Below are 17650 nucleotides of genomic sequence, written 5' to 3' on the forward strand. Positions count from 1 at the left end.
AAACCAGCACTCAGGCTGTCTGCATCCCAGGCAGCGACTTTTGCCACTATGCTACCACGCCAGCCCCGAAGTGGTGGCTCGACCGCTGCACCAGATGCCCACTGGCCACATCTTTCTTCATTCGGGATTGCTCTGCTCACAGCAACACCCCTCACTCCCAATCCCCTGACCTCAGCGTAGATCTCTTCACACACTTTTCTCTGCACTGTGTGCTTCCCTGTTTATTACCCAGCAACACCCTGCAATAGCAGCTCAAGCAGAGGAAGGCGAGGCCTGCCTGTCACAGGAATTCTCAACAAGCACAATGTCTGGCATACAATCAATGCTTAGCAATCCTGGAAAGGACAGAAACCAGGCCGGCACGTTGGCTAAATCCTCACCTTCAACGCACCTGTATCTGACAGGGTGTTGTTTTGTGTCCCAGCTGCTTTACTTCCCCAGGAAAAGCAGTGGAGGACATCCCAAAGCCTTGCAACCCTGTCCCCATGTGGAAGACCCAGAAGCCCCTGACTCCCGGCTTCAGATCAGCTCAGCTCTGGCCATTGCAACCACTAGGGGAGTGAGCCAGCAGAAGGAAGATTTTTTCTCTCCTCTCTAAATCTGCCTTTCCAATAAAAATAAGTAAACCCTTGGGGGCGGGGAGAAAGCACAGGTTTTCTCTCCAAGTGAATGAGCACATACGCTGCACAGCGCAGCATTGGGAACAGCCCGTTCCTGGTTTCAGTAAGTCTGAGACTAAGCCCACCTGTACCTCTGTCCAAAGGCAGCTCACACAGCAATCCTCCTACACATACTCCTGCAAGGAATGGTATTTACTAAAACTGTCTCTCTTCTCTAGAGCAGAGCTCTCTCCACAGCGTGTGAGGCCAGCGCGGCCATCCTCCGGGGCTCACCTGACATGGTGGTATGGGTCTTGGCACCACCTAGCTCCTCTTGGGTAACATCCTCGTTGGTGACAGACTTCACAACATCAGGGCCAGTGATGAACAGATAGGAGGTGTCCTGAAATCAGAGAGTTCGAGAACAGTCGATCTAAGGCTGGTCGAAGCCTTAGCGTGCATTCAACCAGGACAAATACAGAGAAGGCAGCGACACACCCTCTTATTTTCTAACATAAACACTGCCTAGCCCTGTCCCATACGCACTGATCTCAGATTTGTCTGTGATTGGAAGAGCTCATTCATGAGGCCAGCATGGTGGTAAAGCACATTACTCTTCCACCTGCAGTTTTGGCAAATGAATCTGGGCACCAGTTCAAGTCCCAACAGCTCCACTTCCCATCCAGTTCCCTTCTAATGCCCTAGGAAAGCAGCAAAGGTTGGTCCATGGCCTTGGCCCCTGCACCCGTTGAGCGGCCAGGAACAAGCTCCAGCTCCCAGCTTGGAATCAGCCCAACTCTGGCCGTGGCAATCTTTTGGAGAAGGAACCAGTGGATGGATGACTTTCTCTCCCAGTAACTCGTTAATGACAGAGAAATCATTCCTTACGAGTATAGCACGAACTCGGCTTCCAGTATTTTGGTAAGCAGGTGTCTTACTGTGGTCACCTCTGCCCACTCACTGTTGATGTTCTTCACCCATTCTTGCACTGGATGATGCCTTCTTACACACTAAGGAAATTGGTCCTTAGTTACACGATGTGCGAGTCCTTTATCATACGGCCCTTTGGGAACTTGCTAGAAAAGGTTTATACAGACAGATCCTCCCACTCCGTGCTAAGATCTCTAAATGAAAGCTTACAGAAACACCACGTGTTCATGGCAGTTTAAGAACTTCAAACAGCAGACAAAGCTGGAGGCAGACACTGTCCACACAAACAAAAAGCTGAACAAACAGAAACTCGGCCATTCTCAGATCCAGCAGGGGTGAGCTCGCAGAGCAGCGGACGCCTGTCCGACGAGAAGCCCCAGAGGACAGACCTAACGGGGCCCAGCCTGAGAGAGTCGCAATGAAATTCGACAACTTACTGGAGGCTCCAAGGGGACAAGGCCAGGAGATACAAACTCCAAGGAAGCCATCATCAGGCCCACCTGCATCTTTCTATCCTGCTGGATGCCGCTGGCTTCTCAAGGACAGTGCTGCCAAGGTGAGCCCGTCCCACCCAGCACGCCAGAGGAAGCGGCCGCTCCTCTAGCACTCCGCTGACACACACACAACTTCCCGTTCTTCACACGCAACGCCCTCAGGAAGAACCACTGAGCCACACAGCCTAGGCGTATAGTATACCAGGTGTATAGTATAACCACTATACATCTGGGGGGAGGGGAACCCCAGTCCAGTCCCAGCTCCAGCAGGGATGAGAGAAATGCTTCCTTTTGCCCCCTCTTGCTGTCCATCCTGCCCCATGGGGAACATCAGAAAGCTCACCTGAAGTTCACATACAGGAGACCCAGGTTCGTAAAAGACCTAAGACTTGCTCACCCCCTAGGCTCACTCCTCTCCCACAGCTCACCACCACAGGATCAAGCGCCTGTTGACAACAGTTGCTTTTTCCAGTTGCTTTTTTGCTATCAAGAAAAAGTTATGGAACATATTGAAATTAAAAAAAAAAAGCAGTGTTAGAAAAGACACAGCAACCATGGAAGCATCAGAATCAAAGATGCTAGAATAATCAAATCAGGAATCGAAACAAATGTGATGATAAGATGCTAACGGCTCCCAACAGACAAAGCACACAGCATGCAAGGACAGACAGGCAAGGCAGGCAGGGAGACGCAAATACACAAAGAGCCAAAAGAAATGCTAGCAGAAATGACGAGTGCCGTGGACTCACTTCCTGGGAGCCTGGGCCCGGCTCAGGGAGAAATCTCTGGGCCTGGGAACACTAACAGAAAACACCAAAACTGAAACAGACCTTGAGAGGAAATACCAACACAGTAAAGACACACACACACACACACACACACACGGGATCCAAGGAGTGGAAAAAAAGGGACAGAATATTGAAAATAGGAGCCACTGTGGTGGCTCAACAGGCCATTCCTCCACCTTCAAGTGCCAGCACCCTTTTTGAGTGCTAACTCGTGTCCCAGCTGCGCCATTTTCCATCCAGCTCCCTTCTGTGGCCCTGGAGAGCCCTGGAGAAATGCCCAAGTTCTCAGGACCCTGCACCCATGTCAGAGACCTGGAAGAAGCTCCTTGCTCCTGGCTCCAGATCAGTTCAGCTCTGCTCGTTGTGACCATTTAGGGGAGTGATCCAGATGGAAAATCTTTCTGTTTCTCCTTTCTCTGCAAATCTGCCTTTTTAATTGATAATAAATAAATAAATCTTTAGAAGAAAATAACAAACTACTGCAAACAATGCTGAGAATCCCTGAAGCTGTCAGGACCAAATGGCAGCTTCAGGAAGCTGAGACACCACCTGAGATCACAGTCAGAAAACCCACAACGCTACCTCCCAGGCTCAAACTACAGAAAAACAAAGGCCAGGCCCCGCGTGGCAGCCGAGTGGCTAAAGTCCTCGCCCTGCACATGCCAGGATCCCATATGGGCGCTGGTTCTAATCCCAGCAGCCCCGCTTCCCATCCAGCTCCCTGCTTGTGGCCTGAGAGAGCAATCGAGGACGGCCCAAATCTTTGGGACTCTGACCCTACATGGGAGACAAGGCAGGGGCTCCTGGCTCCTGTTGCAGCCACTTGGAGTAAATCAGCGGACAGAGGATCTTCCCCTCTCTCTCTCCTTCTCTCTGTATATCTCTGTGTATCTGCCTTTCCAATAAAAATAAATCTTTAGGGGAAAAAAAGCGAAGGTCGAGAGAAAAACTTCAGAGGCTGACCTTGTGGTGTAGTGGATAGGCCTCTGCCTGCAAGACTGGCATCCCATATGGGCACTGGTTCAAGTCCAGTTGTTCCACTTCAGATCCAGCTCCCTTCTAATGAGCCTATGCAAGCAGATGGCCCACATGCTTGGACCCCTGCACCTACTTGGAAGACCCAGATGAGCTTCCTGGCTGCCGGCTTTGGCCTGGACTAGCCTCCAACCATTATTCCATTTGGAAAGTGAACCAACAGAAGATCTACAATTTGCCTTCCAAATAAATAAACCTTAAAAAAAAAAAATCCAGGGTCAGCACAGTGACACAGTACTCTAATCCTCTATCTGTAGTGTTGGCATCCTGTACAGGCGTCAATTCTGGTCCCATCTGCTCCACTTCCAAACCAGCTCCCTGCCGATGGCCTGGGAAAGCTGAAGCAGATGGTCAAATCCTTGGGCCCCACCACCTACGTGGAAGACCCGGAAGATGCTTTTGGCTTGGCCTGACCTAGTCTTGGCTATAGTGGCCATCCGGAGAGTGAATCAGCAGATGGAAGATCTCTCTCTCTATATATATATATGTATATAAAACTCTTTTTATCTTTCTGTAACTCTTTCAAAATAAGTAAATATTTTAAAAATATTCTTTGAGGATTAATAATTTCAGCCTTTAAAAAAAAACCTTTGAAAGTAAATGATAAAGGTCAGAAACCTGGATTTACATAAAGACAGCATCAGAGAAGGAAAAGGTGAGGTAAAATTATGAAACATTAATTTTGTCATGATACATGCATGCTTGGTTATACCAATTACTAGCAAAATAAATGACCATAATGACGCAGAAATGGAAGGAAGGAGTCAGAATTATTTTGTTATATGGTGCTCACATTCCTCCAAGTAATTGGATACTGTGATTTGCACCTGGGCTTGGATTACTTACAAACATATTATAAACTAAGGCAACCACTATGTTAAGATAATGTATAACTAACATGCTGAAAGGAGAAAACTGAGTCACATAAACGTGATTAAAACCACAAAACATCTAAGAGTAGAAGCTAAAAGCAGAAACCAAGAACAAAGCAAAAATAAAACGAAATAAATCCAACTACACCAATAACCACATACTAATACATCATTTCAAAGATGAATTGTCAGAATATATTGAGAAGCAAGACCCAGACTGTAAGAATTATACAAAAAACAGGAGCCAGCACTCCCAAATGGGTGCCAGTTCAAGTGCTGAGTGCTGGCTGCTCCACTTCCAATCCAGCTCCTTGCTAATGGCCTGGGGAAAGCAGAAGAGATGGCCGAGTACTTGTCACCCATGTGGGACACCTGGATGAAGCTACTGGCTTGTGTCTAGCTCAGCCATGGTCATTGCAGCCATCTGGGAAACCAGTCATCTGGGAAACCAGTCATCAGATAGAGGATCTCCCCCAGGCCCCTACCAAGACAGACAGACAGACAGACAGACAGACAGACACACACACACACACCTTTCTCCTTCTGCTTCTGTAACAGACTTTCAAAATAAGTAGATATTTTTAAAACAAATTTTAAAACCACAGATCTATTATAAGTAAATATCTGGAGAAAGATAACCAAAACACTAGCCAAAAGAAACCAAGAGCAATTATATTCATTTCAAACAGATTTCAGACTGAGTTAAAGAGGAATCCTAAGGAAGTCCATTCTCCAAGAAAGACAGTCCTTCCTGTGCACATACCTAACACAGTGCCAAGGTGACATGTGCCAACACTGCTACGACTACAAGGACCATGCCACACCCTCTCAACAGCAAGCCCAACAGCATCTGTGAACATCTACAGCTAACTTCATCAACAATGGAATACACTTTTCAAGATCCCATGGCACATTCAAGACAAACCACAGCTTGGCTCATAAGACACCCCTTGATTTAAGAAAACAGAAATCATCCAATTTCTCCCCTCAAATCACAGTGGACTTAAACGCAACAGCCATCAGTAACAGCTGGAAGACACCAAAAACTTGGAAATCAAACAACATGTTTTATACAACACATGGGAGAAGGAAGTCTTTTGAAAAACTAAAAAATATACGTATGTATAGATACATTTTGTATGTATCACACACCCCCTAGTTGTTGAAGCCATCTGACGAGTGAACCGGCAAATAGAGGACCCTTGTGTATGTGCACGACCAGTGACAAGGACAGACACAATCTTCCTCTCCTTCTGTCACTCTGCCTTGAAATAAAGATTTAAATATACATATATACACACAAACATTCAGCAAACTAACGACAGAAAGGCACTTACTCAAGTTAGCAAAGAAAATCAAGAGCTAATATAACATTTACTGGAAAGAAACTAGAAGCTTCCTCACCAAGGTCTAGGACAAGACAGTCAAGTTCCCTCTCGTCATAGATTTTCCTTTAAAAAAGATTATTTATTATTGAAAAGGCAGGTTTATAGAGAGAAGGATAAAACAGAAAAAGATCTGCTGATTCACTCCCCAAGTGGCCATTAAGCTGACCTGAGGCCAGGAGCCAAGAACTTCCTCGCAGGTGCAGGTCCCAAGGCTTTGGGGCATCCTTGACTGCTTTCCCAGGCCACAGGCAGAGAGCTGGATGGGAAGTGGAGCATCTGGAACATGAGCCGGCCCCCATAACAGATCCTGGACCATGCAAGGTGAGGATTTAGCAACCAAGCCATCACGCTGGCCCTTCAACATTGATTTTCAATACCAGAAGTTCTAGCTCATTATGGGGCCCAGCGCAGTGGCTTAGCGGCTAATGCCCTCACCTTGAAAGTGCCGGGATCCCATATGGACACCAGTTCTAATCCCGGCAGCCCCACTTCCCAACCAGCTCCCTGCTTGTGGCCTGGGGGCACTGGCCCAGCACCAGCCGTTGCAGTCTCTTGGGGAGTAAATCATCAGACGGAAGATCATTCTGTCCTCTTCCTCTCTGTATATCTGACTTTGCAATACAAATAAATAAATCTTTAAAACAAACAAAACAAACAAAAAAAAACACTATTAGAAGTTCTAGCTCATTATGGTTAAGACAAAAAAAATAAGAGGGGGCCGGCGCAGTAGCATAGCGAGTAAAGTCCTCGCCTTGAACGCCCGGGATCCCATATGAGTGCTGGTTCTAATCCTGGCAGTCCTACTTCCCATCCAGCTTCCTGCCTGTGGCCCGGGAAAGTAGTCGAGGCCCAAAGCCTTGGAATCCTGCATCCACAGGGGAGACCTGGAAGAGCTCCTGGCTCCTGGCTTCGGATTGGCTCAGTACCAGCCATTGCGGTCACTTGGGGAGTGAACCATCGGATGGAAGATCTTCCTTTCTGTATATCTGCCTTTCCAATAAAGATAAACAAAAATCTTTTTAAAAAGAAAGCAAATAAGAGGCAGCACAGACTGGGAAAGAAGAAATCAAATTGTGTTTTTATCATCAAGAAAAACTGAAAAAAAAACTAGCAAAAAAAATATACAATTGCTAATAAGCAATTATTGCAATATTGGAGGATACAAGTTTAGTACATAAAATTCATCTGCTTTCCTATGTGACCAAAATGAATAAGCAGAATTTGAATTTAAAACCACAACAGCATTGATATAAGCAAAAAAAAAAATCTGCTTACATATCAATGTTAACTAGGCACAGAGAGGAAACAAAACTGCTTTCCAAGAAAAACCACAGGACTAATGAAAGACATCAGAAAGCTGAATACATGGTGAGAAAGTCCTTGTTTAAAGATAGGAAGGCATAATTGCCAAGGAGTCCCTTCTTCCCAGTGCCACCTGCAGACTAGTCCCAAAGTTCTCCGGAGGATGCTGAAGGTAAAGGGTCCTGCATTCATACGCAAAGGCAAAACACGTCCAGGCAACACAACACCGGAGGACAGGAGCCCAGCGGGAAGCTCTGTCCACCCTAGCAGCGCATCTGAAGAGCACATGCTGGGCCAACCAGCAGCTGAAACAGTAGAAAGCCCCTCAACAGACCCACAGTGCAGCCCACCCCGTGACAAATGGACAAAGGAGACACAACACAAAAAAGACTTCCCAGCGTGTGGCTGATAATACCCAAATGCCAAGGAAAAAAATCTAGATAAGATCTCCCATCTTTCATAAAAATTCAAATGGATCATGATCATAAATGTAAAATGAAAGGCATTAGACTTCTATATTGTAACACAGGAAAAGCCCAGGCCCTCTTGCTTTTGGCAACGACTTTTTAGAAACACCATGGGCCCGGCGTAGTAGCTCAGCAGCTAGTCCTCACCTTGCATGCGCCAGAATCCTATATGGGTGACAGTTCTAATTCCAGAGGCCCCATTTCCCATCCAGCTCCCTGCCTGTGGCCTGGGAATGCACTCGAGGACGGCCCAAAGCTTTGGGACCCTGCACCCGTGTGGGAGACCCGGAAGAAGTTCCTGGCTCCTGGCTTTGGATCGGCATAGCACCAGCCGTTGCGCTCACTTGGGGAGTGAATCATCGGACAGAAGATCTTCCTCTCTGTCTCTCCTCCTCTCTGTATATCTGACTTTGCAACAAAAATAAATCTTAAAAAAAGAAACACCACCACAAGCATAATAATAGTCATAATTGATAAGCTGGGCTTCATTTGTAGGAAAAATTTGTGCTAGGAACAGAAACATTATCAAGGAAATGAAAAGGTAAGCCAGAGAATGGGAGGAAACATTTGCAAAAGAACTACTGCACAGGGCCCGGCGCGGTGGCGCAAGTGGTTAAAGGTCCTCGCCTTGCACGCCCGGGATCCCATATGGGCGCCGGTTCTAATCCCGGCAGCCCCGCTTCCCTTCCAGCTCCCTGCTTGTGGCCCGGGAGAGCAGTCGAGGACAGCCCAAGGCTTTGGGAACCTGCACCCGCGTGGGAGACCCGGAAGAGGCTCCTGGCTTCGGATCGGCATAGTATCGGCCCGTTGCGCTCACTTGGGGAGTGAATCATCGGACGGAAGATCTTCCTCTCTGTCTCTCCTCTCTGTATATCCGCCTTTCCAATGAAAAAATAATAAAAATAAATCTTTAAAAAAAAAAAAAAAAAAAGAACTACTGCACAGAGCCCACTGCGGCACAAACGTGAAGACACTGCTGGTGACACCAGCATCCCCATGAGCACTGGTTCAAGTCCCAGGTGCCCCACTTTCCGATCCAGCTCCCAGTTACTGTGCCTGGAAAAGCAATGGAGGAGGGCCTAAGTGCTTGGCCCTGCCACACAGGAGACCAGAATGAATTCAGGCTCCTGGTTTTGCCTTGGTCGAGTCCCAACTGCTGTGGCCATCAGAGGAATGACCTAACAGATGGGAGATCTTTCTCTATAATTTTGACTTTCAAATGAATAAGTAAATCTTTAAAAACCGAGAAGAAATATCAGATAAAGGACTATCACCGAAAACACACTCAGAGATTGAGAAGGCCAGAGATGCCAGAGTGGAGCATCATGCGAGGCAAAGCGAAAGCATGTTGCTGAATGCACCACTTCCAGGAATGCAGAATCACTAAAGACATTAGGAAAACAGCACTCATGGACTGGGGGACCGAGCTAAACCAACACGCCAAAGACATGGAAAGGTGGCCAGTGTCATGGCTTAGCAAGTTAGGTTGCCATCTGCTGTGCTGGCATTCCAAGGGGGCACTGGTTCACAGCCTGCCTGCTCTACTTCTGACCCAGGACCCTGTAGATAGCCTGGGAAAGCAATGGAAGATAGCGCCAATGTTTGAGTCCCTGCTGCACATGTGGGAGACCCAAATGAAGCTCCTGGCTCCTGGCCTAAGCCAGCCCAGTACTGGTTATTGCAACTATTTAGGGAGTTTAAACGGAGGATCTCTCTGCATTTCTCCCGCTCTGTAACTGACTTGCAAAATAAATAAATCCTTAAAAAAACAGGGGATAGCTATAGCCAGAGGCATACAAGTTAGGGGAAGGTTTTAGTTTTTGTTTCAAAGGCAAGAAAAGATCCACACTTGGTTCAGTGCTAAAGGAAGGATGCAATACCAAGGGAGGGACAGACAATGGTGAGGAGAGGGGGGCACAGACCGCTGAAGGGCTGTGGAACGCTGTGCTCACTGGGCAGCACGGGCGGGCAGCTAGGAAAGCACTCGTGGCCAAAGCCATTGCTCCCACACCTCTGTCCCTAAGGCCTGGTGGAGGGACAGGTGTGTGCACAGAGACGAGGGCATTCCACTTGGTTCACAAGTAACAGATATGGGCATCTTAATTTTTTTTTTAAAAGATTTATTTTTTTTATTATTTTTTCATTGGAAAGGCGGATATACAGAGAGGAGAGACAGAGAGGAAGATCTTCCGTCCGATGATTCACTCCCCAAGTGAGCGCAACGGGCCGATACTATGCCAATCCGAAGCCAGGAGCCTCTTGCGGGTCTCCCACGCGGGTGCAGGTTCCCAAAGCTTTGGGCTGTCCTCGACTGCTTTCCCAGGCCACAGGCAGGGAGCTAGAAGGGAAGCGGGGCTGCCGGGATTAGAACCGGTGCCCATATGGGATCCCGGGCATGCAAGGTGAGGACCTTTAACCGCTTGCGCCACCGCGCCGGGCCCGGGCATCTTAATTTTTAAATCCACCCTTTATTGAGGGCCTGGAATGACACGGCCCAAGATCCCATATAAGCACCGGGTTGTGTCCCGGCAGCCCCATTTCCCATCCAGCTCCTTGCTTGTGGCCTGGGAAAGCAGTTGAGGACAGCCCAAAGCCTTGGGACCCTGCACCCACATGGGAGACCCAGAGGAAGCTCCTGACTTCAGATCGGCTTGGCTCCCAATTGGCTTAACTCCAGCCAGTGTGGCCGTTTGGAGAGCGAATCATCAGATGGAAGATCTTTCTCTGTCTCTCCTCCTCTCTGTATATCTGACTTTCTAATAAAAACAAATCTTTAAAAAAAACCTTTTATTGAACTTTTACAGTTTTAAGTTGGTCACTAAAAACAGAATACTTCAAAGGATAAAAACTTCTTGAAATTTGAATTCCAACTGCCCTACTGCCTTTGCAAATAAGTGCTTTAATGTTTACACTGCCCCCAGGGCTGTTCTCCTGGGTGACAGGGGGTGCTTGGCCCCCAACCCATCCTTCCTGATCTTTATGGCTCATTACCAACAGCCCTGAGCTGCATCCTGACATTCTAGTAACTACAAATTACACATACAACAGAGGTCATCAAAACCACCACATTTCTCAGACTGCATCTCCATATGACATGGCACTGGATTGGAAGAGCAAAAGGTTGCTACTGTCTTAAACTAAGGCGTTAGATTGGGGTAATTATCCATGTGTAAATGTGTAAGCTTACACAGCTTGTCCAAGTATAAATTCACACAGATTCTTTTAAAATCATTTTTAAATGTCATCCCACTGAAGTTACTAAATAAAGATACGCATCTCTGGGGATGAAATTGGAAATCAGATGTATCCATCACCATTAGGGAGAAAACACACTAAAACAGCGAACAGTTCAAGAAAGAATAATGAACAGAAAGAGCTGCCCTTGAAGGACATTCCAGAAAAGCCTTGCATAAGAAACTTCATGACTAAGATTCAGGAAACAGTTCTCTCTCTGGGAAAAAGTAGGCTCTTTGTCTCGTTGAAAACCATTTGCAATTCACATCAACAAGTAAAATCACCCACTAGTAGAACATCAGCTCTGCCTGCCAGCAAAGCCATGAGCTAAAGATCCAGCATGAAAACCTTCTCTCCACACACCTTATCACCGCCTCACTGCAGGCCAGTGAGAACGCAGATAACCCAGATCTGGGTCAGTGGTTATTTTTACTGCAGACAAGAAACTGCATGACTCTGAAAGGGGACCCCGCACAGGCCCCTGTTTCTTACCTTCACCATGAACGTGAAGTCCGTCAGAGCTGGGGAGTAGACGGCCCCACCAGCACATGGGCCCATAATCAGAGAAATCTGCGGGATGACCCCGGATGCCGTGACGTTCCTCTGCCAAGAGAGAAAGGCAAGGGCTCTGCTTACAGAGGTGGCAGAGATGTAACAGTAACACCACCTCTGGCTTTTGCTGCCCCAAAACTCTACTCAGGAGGCAAGAGACCTCATCAGTAAGGATCTCCCAGAATTCTACGTGAATCTCTCCCTTTAACTGGTAGACTAGTTTGCCATCTAACAGTGTGGGGCTAATACCCTCTCTCCCTGACAGCAACTCCCCCAAAACCTGCACCAGGACGTGTGCTCAAGAAGGCCACAGATCTTTACCCCAGCACCGGCCCACACAAGGCTGGCCAGGGAACAGAAACTTCAGCAGTGTCCAAAGCCATCACTCACTCTGGAGCCCTGGGCACCCTTCTCAGAGGGCAGCAGCAAATCACAAGGTGAAGCTGAGGCAGAGGCCACTTCACTGCCTGCCCATCCCCAGACAGACGCTGTCAAGAAAGGGAGGCAGAAGCAGCATCTCAACAGTACCATGGAGAGCTAAGCCTCAGGCCAGGGAAAGATGGGGCAGGTGTGCAGCAGGTGGGGTGAAGGGGGCAGGCTTCAGGACCTCGGTAAGGCCAGAAGGGTCCGAACACCTTGGCCTGCCCCCGACTGCTCTCCTTCCCTACAATTCTGCCTACCTAGAGGCAGGTTCTCATTTCATCTTGTCCCACCTCTTGATTCCGATCCCTGTAAAACACAGCACACGGTAAGGAACAAGAAAAGAAAGTCACCCGTGTTGTTGATACAAATGTTAAGATGGAAGTCTGGACTTTCAGTTACAGCAAAGTGTATGAGTTCAAAAAGTTCTCTCCAAACAGCTACAAAACTGGACAAACTATCAAAGCCAAATGTCCCGGGTCTGGAACTGGACCTAATATGAACATATGGAGAAGTGTTCATTCATTAAAAACTGCTTTACTCAAATACGAACAATCAAAGTCTGGCATTCCTAACCACGGCTGCTACAGTCCCCACACCAGCTCAGGAGTTCATTTGTCACAAACTGTAATGAGACACAGATGAGGAGCAGTGGCTAGGGCTGGCTGGGGTGACTGCCAGGCGACAGAGTATGTTTCTGGAATGAGAGAAAGGTACAGAAACTGTTACAGTAGAGGTTGTAGGGCACTAGAAATGCATTATGGAAATCACTTTTTATGGTCACAACGGGTGGATTTTATGACTTGTCAATTATACCTCAATAAGACTTGTTTCTTGTTTAATGTCTTCTGGAGACAAAGAAAAGCCAAGTAAGTGTTTCATAATAAATGAGGCTAAAGAGACACAGCAACTGTACTTCCTGATCCTCAAGCTGGATCCTGGCCAGAAACGCAAAGAGCTTCAAAGGATTTTATTAAGGCCACTGGGTGAAGTGTGAGTAAAACATGGATTAGAATACTGATGGGGGCCAGCACTGTGGCGGAATAGACTAGGCCGCTGCCTGCAACACTGACACCCCACGTGCAGCCGGTTCAAGTTCCAGTTGCTCCACTTTTGATGCAGCTCCATGCCAATGCTCCTGAGAAAGAAGCAGAGATGGCTGTAGTGCTTGGGCCCTGCCATTCAGAAGGGAGACTCAGACTTGCAGGCCTGCTGGCTTTGGGCTGGCCCAGCCTGGGCCACTGCAGCCATTTGGGGGGTGACCACCAGGTGAAGATCTCTGTCTCTCCTCCACTCCTCTGCAACTGTGCCTTTCACATAAATAAATCTGAAGGAAAAAAGAATGATACTGATGAATCAATGATCAATGCTCTGATTTTTACTACTATATTCTGATTTAAGAGAGCATCCTTGTACTTCTGAAATAGCAAGCACATGCAGGTTCAGTAGACATGAAGTAGCAGAGTCACCAGTCTGTCCCCAGAATGTTTCAGAAAAACATAACATGCCAGGGACCTTCCACAATAGTTCAGTTGGCTAACCCTCCACCTACAGGCTCCAAGACCCCACATGGGCACTAGTTCATGTCCTGCATGCTTTACTTCCCATCCAGTTCCCTGCTTGTGGCCTGGGAAAGCAGCTGAGGATGATCCCAGTCCTTGGGACCCTGCACCCATGTGGGAATACCTGGAAGAAGCTCCGGCTCCCGGCTTTGAATCAGCTGAGTTCTGGCCATTGTTGGCCACTTTGGGAATGAACCAGCAGACAGAAGACCTTTTTCTTTCTGTCTCTCCTTCTCTGTGTAAATCTGCCTGATAAAAATTAATCTTTAAAATATCCAAATATGCATATATGGAGAATAATAGGATAAATGGAGCAAAGGACAGATAGCAGTTTGTGTTTCTGTCACAATTTTTCTATGAACTTTGAAATCACATCAAAATTAAAGTTACTCCAAATTAATAAATGTTCCACCAGAGTGAAAAAGCAGCATGAATAATCCATTAATTCAGCATTGCAAAAAATTTTAAATTTATTTAAGAGGCAGACAGAAAATGAGAGAACCCACAACAGGTTCATGCCCTGCAAGACAGGGCCAAGGCTGCAGCAGGGAACTCAATCTGGGCTTCCTCCGTGAGTGGCACCTCAGCCATCACCCCTGTCCCTCACGGTATATACTAACATGAAGCCCCAATCAGCGGACCGGAGCCAGAAACAAACGCTGGTACCCGGATGTGAGAGGCTGGCATCTTAAGCCTCTATATTCTATCCCAACTCCCAAAGCCTGTTGTTAAAAAAATAATTACATTATAGGATCCTTTGAATGCTCCCTAGCGTTCATTCACTGCCGCTTCTCCTAGGGTCACTTCTTCCATTGTTTCTAACACAGGAGTTGACTTCGACACCTCAACCGTACAGGCCAATCCAGCCATAACTAATTCTCCCCAGTAAGTGATCCCTGAAGCTCAAGATTGAACAGTAGGGGCCAGGCACGATAGCATAGTGGCTAAGTCCTCGCCTTGCATGTGCCAGGATCCCACATGGGCATTGCATCATATCCCAGCTGCTCCACTTTCCATCCAGCTCCCTGCTTGTGGCCTGGAAAAACAGTTGAGGATAACTCAAAGCCTTGGGACCCTGTACCCATGTGGGAGACCCAGAGAAGCTCCTTGTTCCTGGCTTCAGATCAGCTCAGTTCCAGCTGTTGCAGCCACTTGGGAAGTGAACAAGCTAATGGAAGATACTTCTCTCTGCCTTTCCTTCTCTCTGTAAAATCTGACTTTCCAATAAAAAATAAATAAAATATTTAAAACAGAAGATTGAACAGTAGGTTTAAGACCTTCACGGGAGGGGCTGGCACGAAAGCCTAGTAGCTGAATCCTCATCTTGCATGCTCCAAGATCCCATGTGGGCACCGCTTTGTGTCCCAGCTGCTCCACTGCCCACTCAGTTCCCTGCCTGTGGCCTGGGAAAGCAGTAGAGGACGGCCCAAAGCCTTGGGACCCTGTACACACAGAGGAGACCCTGAAGAAGCTCCTAGCTCCTGGCTATGGATTGGCTTGGCTCCGGCAGTTGCAGCCACTTAGGGAGTGAACCAGCAGATAGAAGATCCTTCTTTCTCTCTCCTTCTCTCTGTAAATCCGACTTTCCAATAGAAATGAATAAACCTTTAAAAATAAATAAAACAAATCTTCACAGGGCACAATGTGGTAACATAACAGGCTAATTTTTCACCTGCAGTGCCATATCCCATACTGGTGCTGGTTCTAATCCCAGCTGCTCTGCTTCAATCCAGATCCCTGGTAATGGCCTGGGAAAGCAGCAGAGGAGGGCCAGGTCTCTGTACCTGTGTGAGAGGCCTGGAAGAAGTTCCTGAACCCTTGCTTCAAACTGGCCTACGTCTAGCCATTGTGGCCACTTAGGAAGTGAATAGCACATGGAAGATTCATATTTTTTCTCTCTCTCTCGGTCTCTCCTCTCTGTAACTCTGACTTTAATGTAAAACAAAGACTTACACAAAGAAAGTGGTTTCTCAACTAACCATTCCCACTACTGGCAGGATATCTCACAGACAGCAAACACACATTCTTTTCACCTACCATAAAGGACAGTGACCTGAGTCTGCAGGCCGCGGGGGCCAGGAGCAGGCCGCGGGGGCCAGGAGCAGGCCGCGGGGGCCAGGAGCAGGCCGTGGGGGCCAGGAGCAGGCCGTGGGGGCCAGGAGCAGGCCGAGGGGGCCAGGAGCAGGCCGAGGGGGCCAGGAGCAGGCCGAGGGGGAGCCCGCAGGCCAAGGGGGAGCCCGCAGGCCAAGGAGGAGCCCGCAGGCCGAGGTGGCCAGGAGCAGCTGGCCTGGTTAGAAACAATAGCAGCCTGTCTCTTGGTCCCCACCCCTGGAAACATGGCCAGTTTACCCGGCCTCCTTTACTGCATCCTTCACAATATACTTCATACTTTAAATAACACATTATTTTGGCTTCCAGTTCACTTCTTGCTTTTCTTTCAGTCTGAATCAACAAAGATCAGCTAAAATGACCAATCCCCAAATGTTTACAAATTGTGGGACTTGGAGTGACGTCTGTCTTCCTTTCCTGGTGCTTCAACTTTGAATGTTTCTATTGTGTTTACCCAAAATGTTAAAACACACACAAACACACACATAGTACTGTACAGACAGACCTGAATTCTAGAGATTCTGTTTATTCCCTCTCCTTGGTTTTGCAAAAAGAGAAATCGTATTTTCAGCTGTTTCTCCCTAATGGATGACTCTCATTGTCTCCAGGAGGGGCCTCCTATCAGGCACACAACCCTCCCAAATCCACTCTGCCCTCCCATCAGCCACCAGCCGGTCCTCAGGAAGGAGCTAGAGGACACAATGGGGCAGACAGCAACCAGGAGAGGGAGGAAGCCTGGACCTTGTTCTCCAGTAGCAGGTTTCTTACCAGAAAGATGTCTGCATAGCCAGCCAAGGACTCCACCCCCTCTTGGATCCGCGCTCCCCCAGAGTCATTGAGACCAATCACCGGAGCCCCCACGGTGATGGCCTGGTCCATGATCTGAGAGAACAGACATTCTGTGAGACAGCAGCTCTTGGTATCAAAAGCAGCACTGTATTTTCTGGAAAATGTTATCAGGATACTTTTCAAAGCAGGAGGCAACAACAATCGTTTCACACACACACCCCTCCCCCACCCAGGACAACTGAATCCCTTCACTACAGACACAGGATCAGATATGGAGGAGGCCATTAGGGGTCAGGGCTGTGGCACAATGGGTTAAGCTGTCACTCCTGCAGCCAACATTCCACGTGTGCACCAGTTCCCGTCCTGCCCCACGCTAATGCGCCTGAGAAAGCAGCGGGAGGTGGCTCAAGTGACAGATCTGCATGGAAGTCCTGGCACATGGCTTTGGCCAGCCCAGCTCTAGCCACTGTGGCCATTTAGGGGGTGACCCAATGGACGGGAAATCTCTACGTCCCTCCTTCCTTCTCCCCCTTCCCTCCTCCCTCTGTACCTCTGACTTTCAAATAAATAAAAATAAATTTTTTCAAAAAAATAATTTTTTAAAAAAGCTGATTAAAGCCCTCAAATACCCAAGAGCCAAAGCATTTCCCATCATCAAGAGAGAAGACTGCTTGAGGCAACATCTTCTAGAATTGCAGGTTCAGGCTATAGCATTTTCTGTGGCCAGTTTGCTCCAACTACTCCTAGAAAGAAGGACGGGCTGCAGGCAGAGCAGCAAAGCAGTATTTCTAAGAAGACACATGTTGACCCATCTGTTAACCTGAGGCCAGCCCAGGCCCTTCACTTCTGAAGTGACAGATCCTCCTCAGGGTCAGTTCTGGAGCAAGTTCCCAGAGCCATTGAGAGTTTACAACCCACTTTCACTTCCATGATCTCATTTAGCCATTGCAACAGAAGCAGTAAAAACAGAAAAGATTTAAGGGAGGTTTACAAGTGTTTGGCCCAAAGTCTCAAGACAAACGCCTGATGGGACCATGTCTACAATCCAGACATTCCCTTAAAGAGGAATACCATTTCACTCTACTTTGAAATTTCACCAGTTGTTAGTT

The 17650-nt window shown here is 47.7% G+C and overlaps 1 protein-coding gene across 3 annotated transcripts in view; it reads right to left on the bottom strand.

The window, feature by feature from the left end:
* PCCB (propionyl-CoA carboxylase subunit beta) overlaps nt 1-17650 on the bottom strand; it is a 41523-nt gene that overhangs the window by 16158 nt on the left and 7715 nt on the right. For 2 of the 3 annotated variants that reach the window (XM_041004578.1, XM_041004595.1), the window contains exons 5-7: nt 16521-16634; nt 11602-11712; nt 894-1002 (exon numbers count right to left, since the gene is read on the bottom strand). In XM_041004578.1, the coding sequence (XP_040860512.1) occupies nt 894-1002; nt 11602-11712; nt 16521-16634 (334 nt within the window). The remainder of the gene's footprint in view (nt 1-893; nt 1003-11601; nt 11713-16520; nt 16635-17650) is intronic. The other variant, XM_041004587.1, reaches the window with a different exon arrangement.

This window comes from Ochotona curzoniae, unplaced genomic scaffold (genome assembly GCF_017591425.1).
Source record: "Ochotona curzoniae isolate NIBS_2020 unplaced genomic scaffold, NIBS_Ocur_1.0 contig_1302, whole genome shotgun sequence".
NCBI lineage: Eukaryota > Metazoa > Chordata > Mammalia > Lagomorpha > Ochotonidae > Ochotona > Ochotona curzoniae.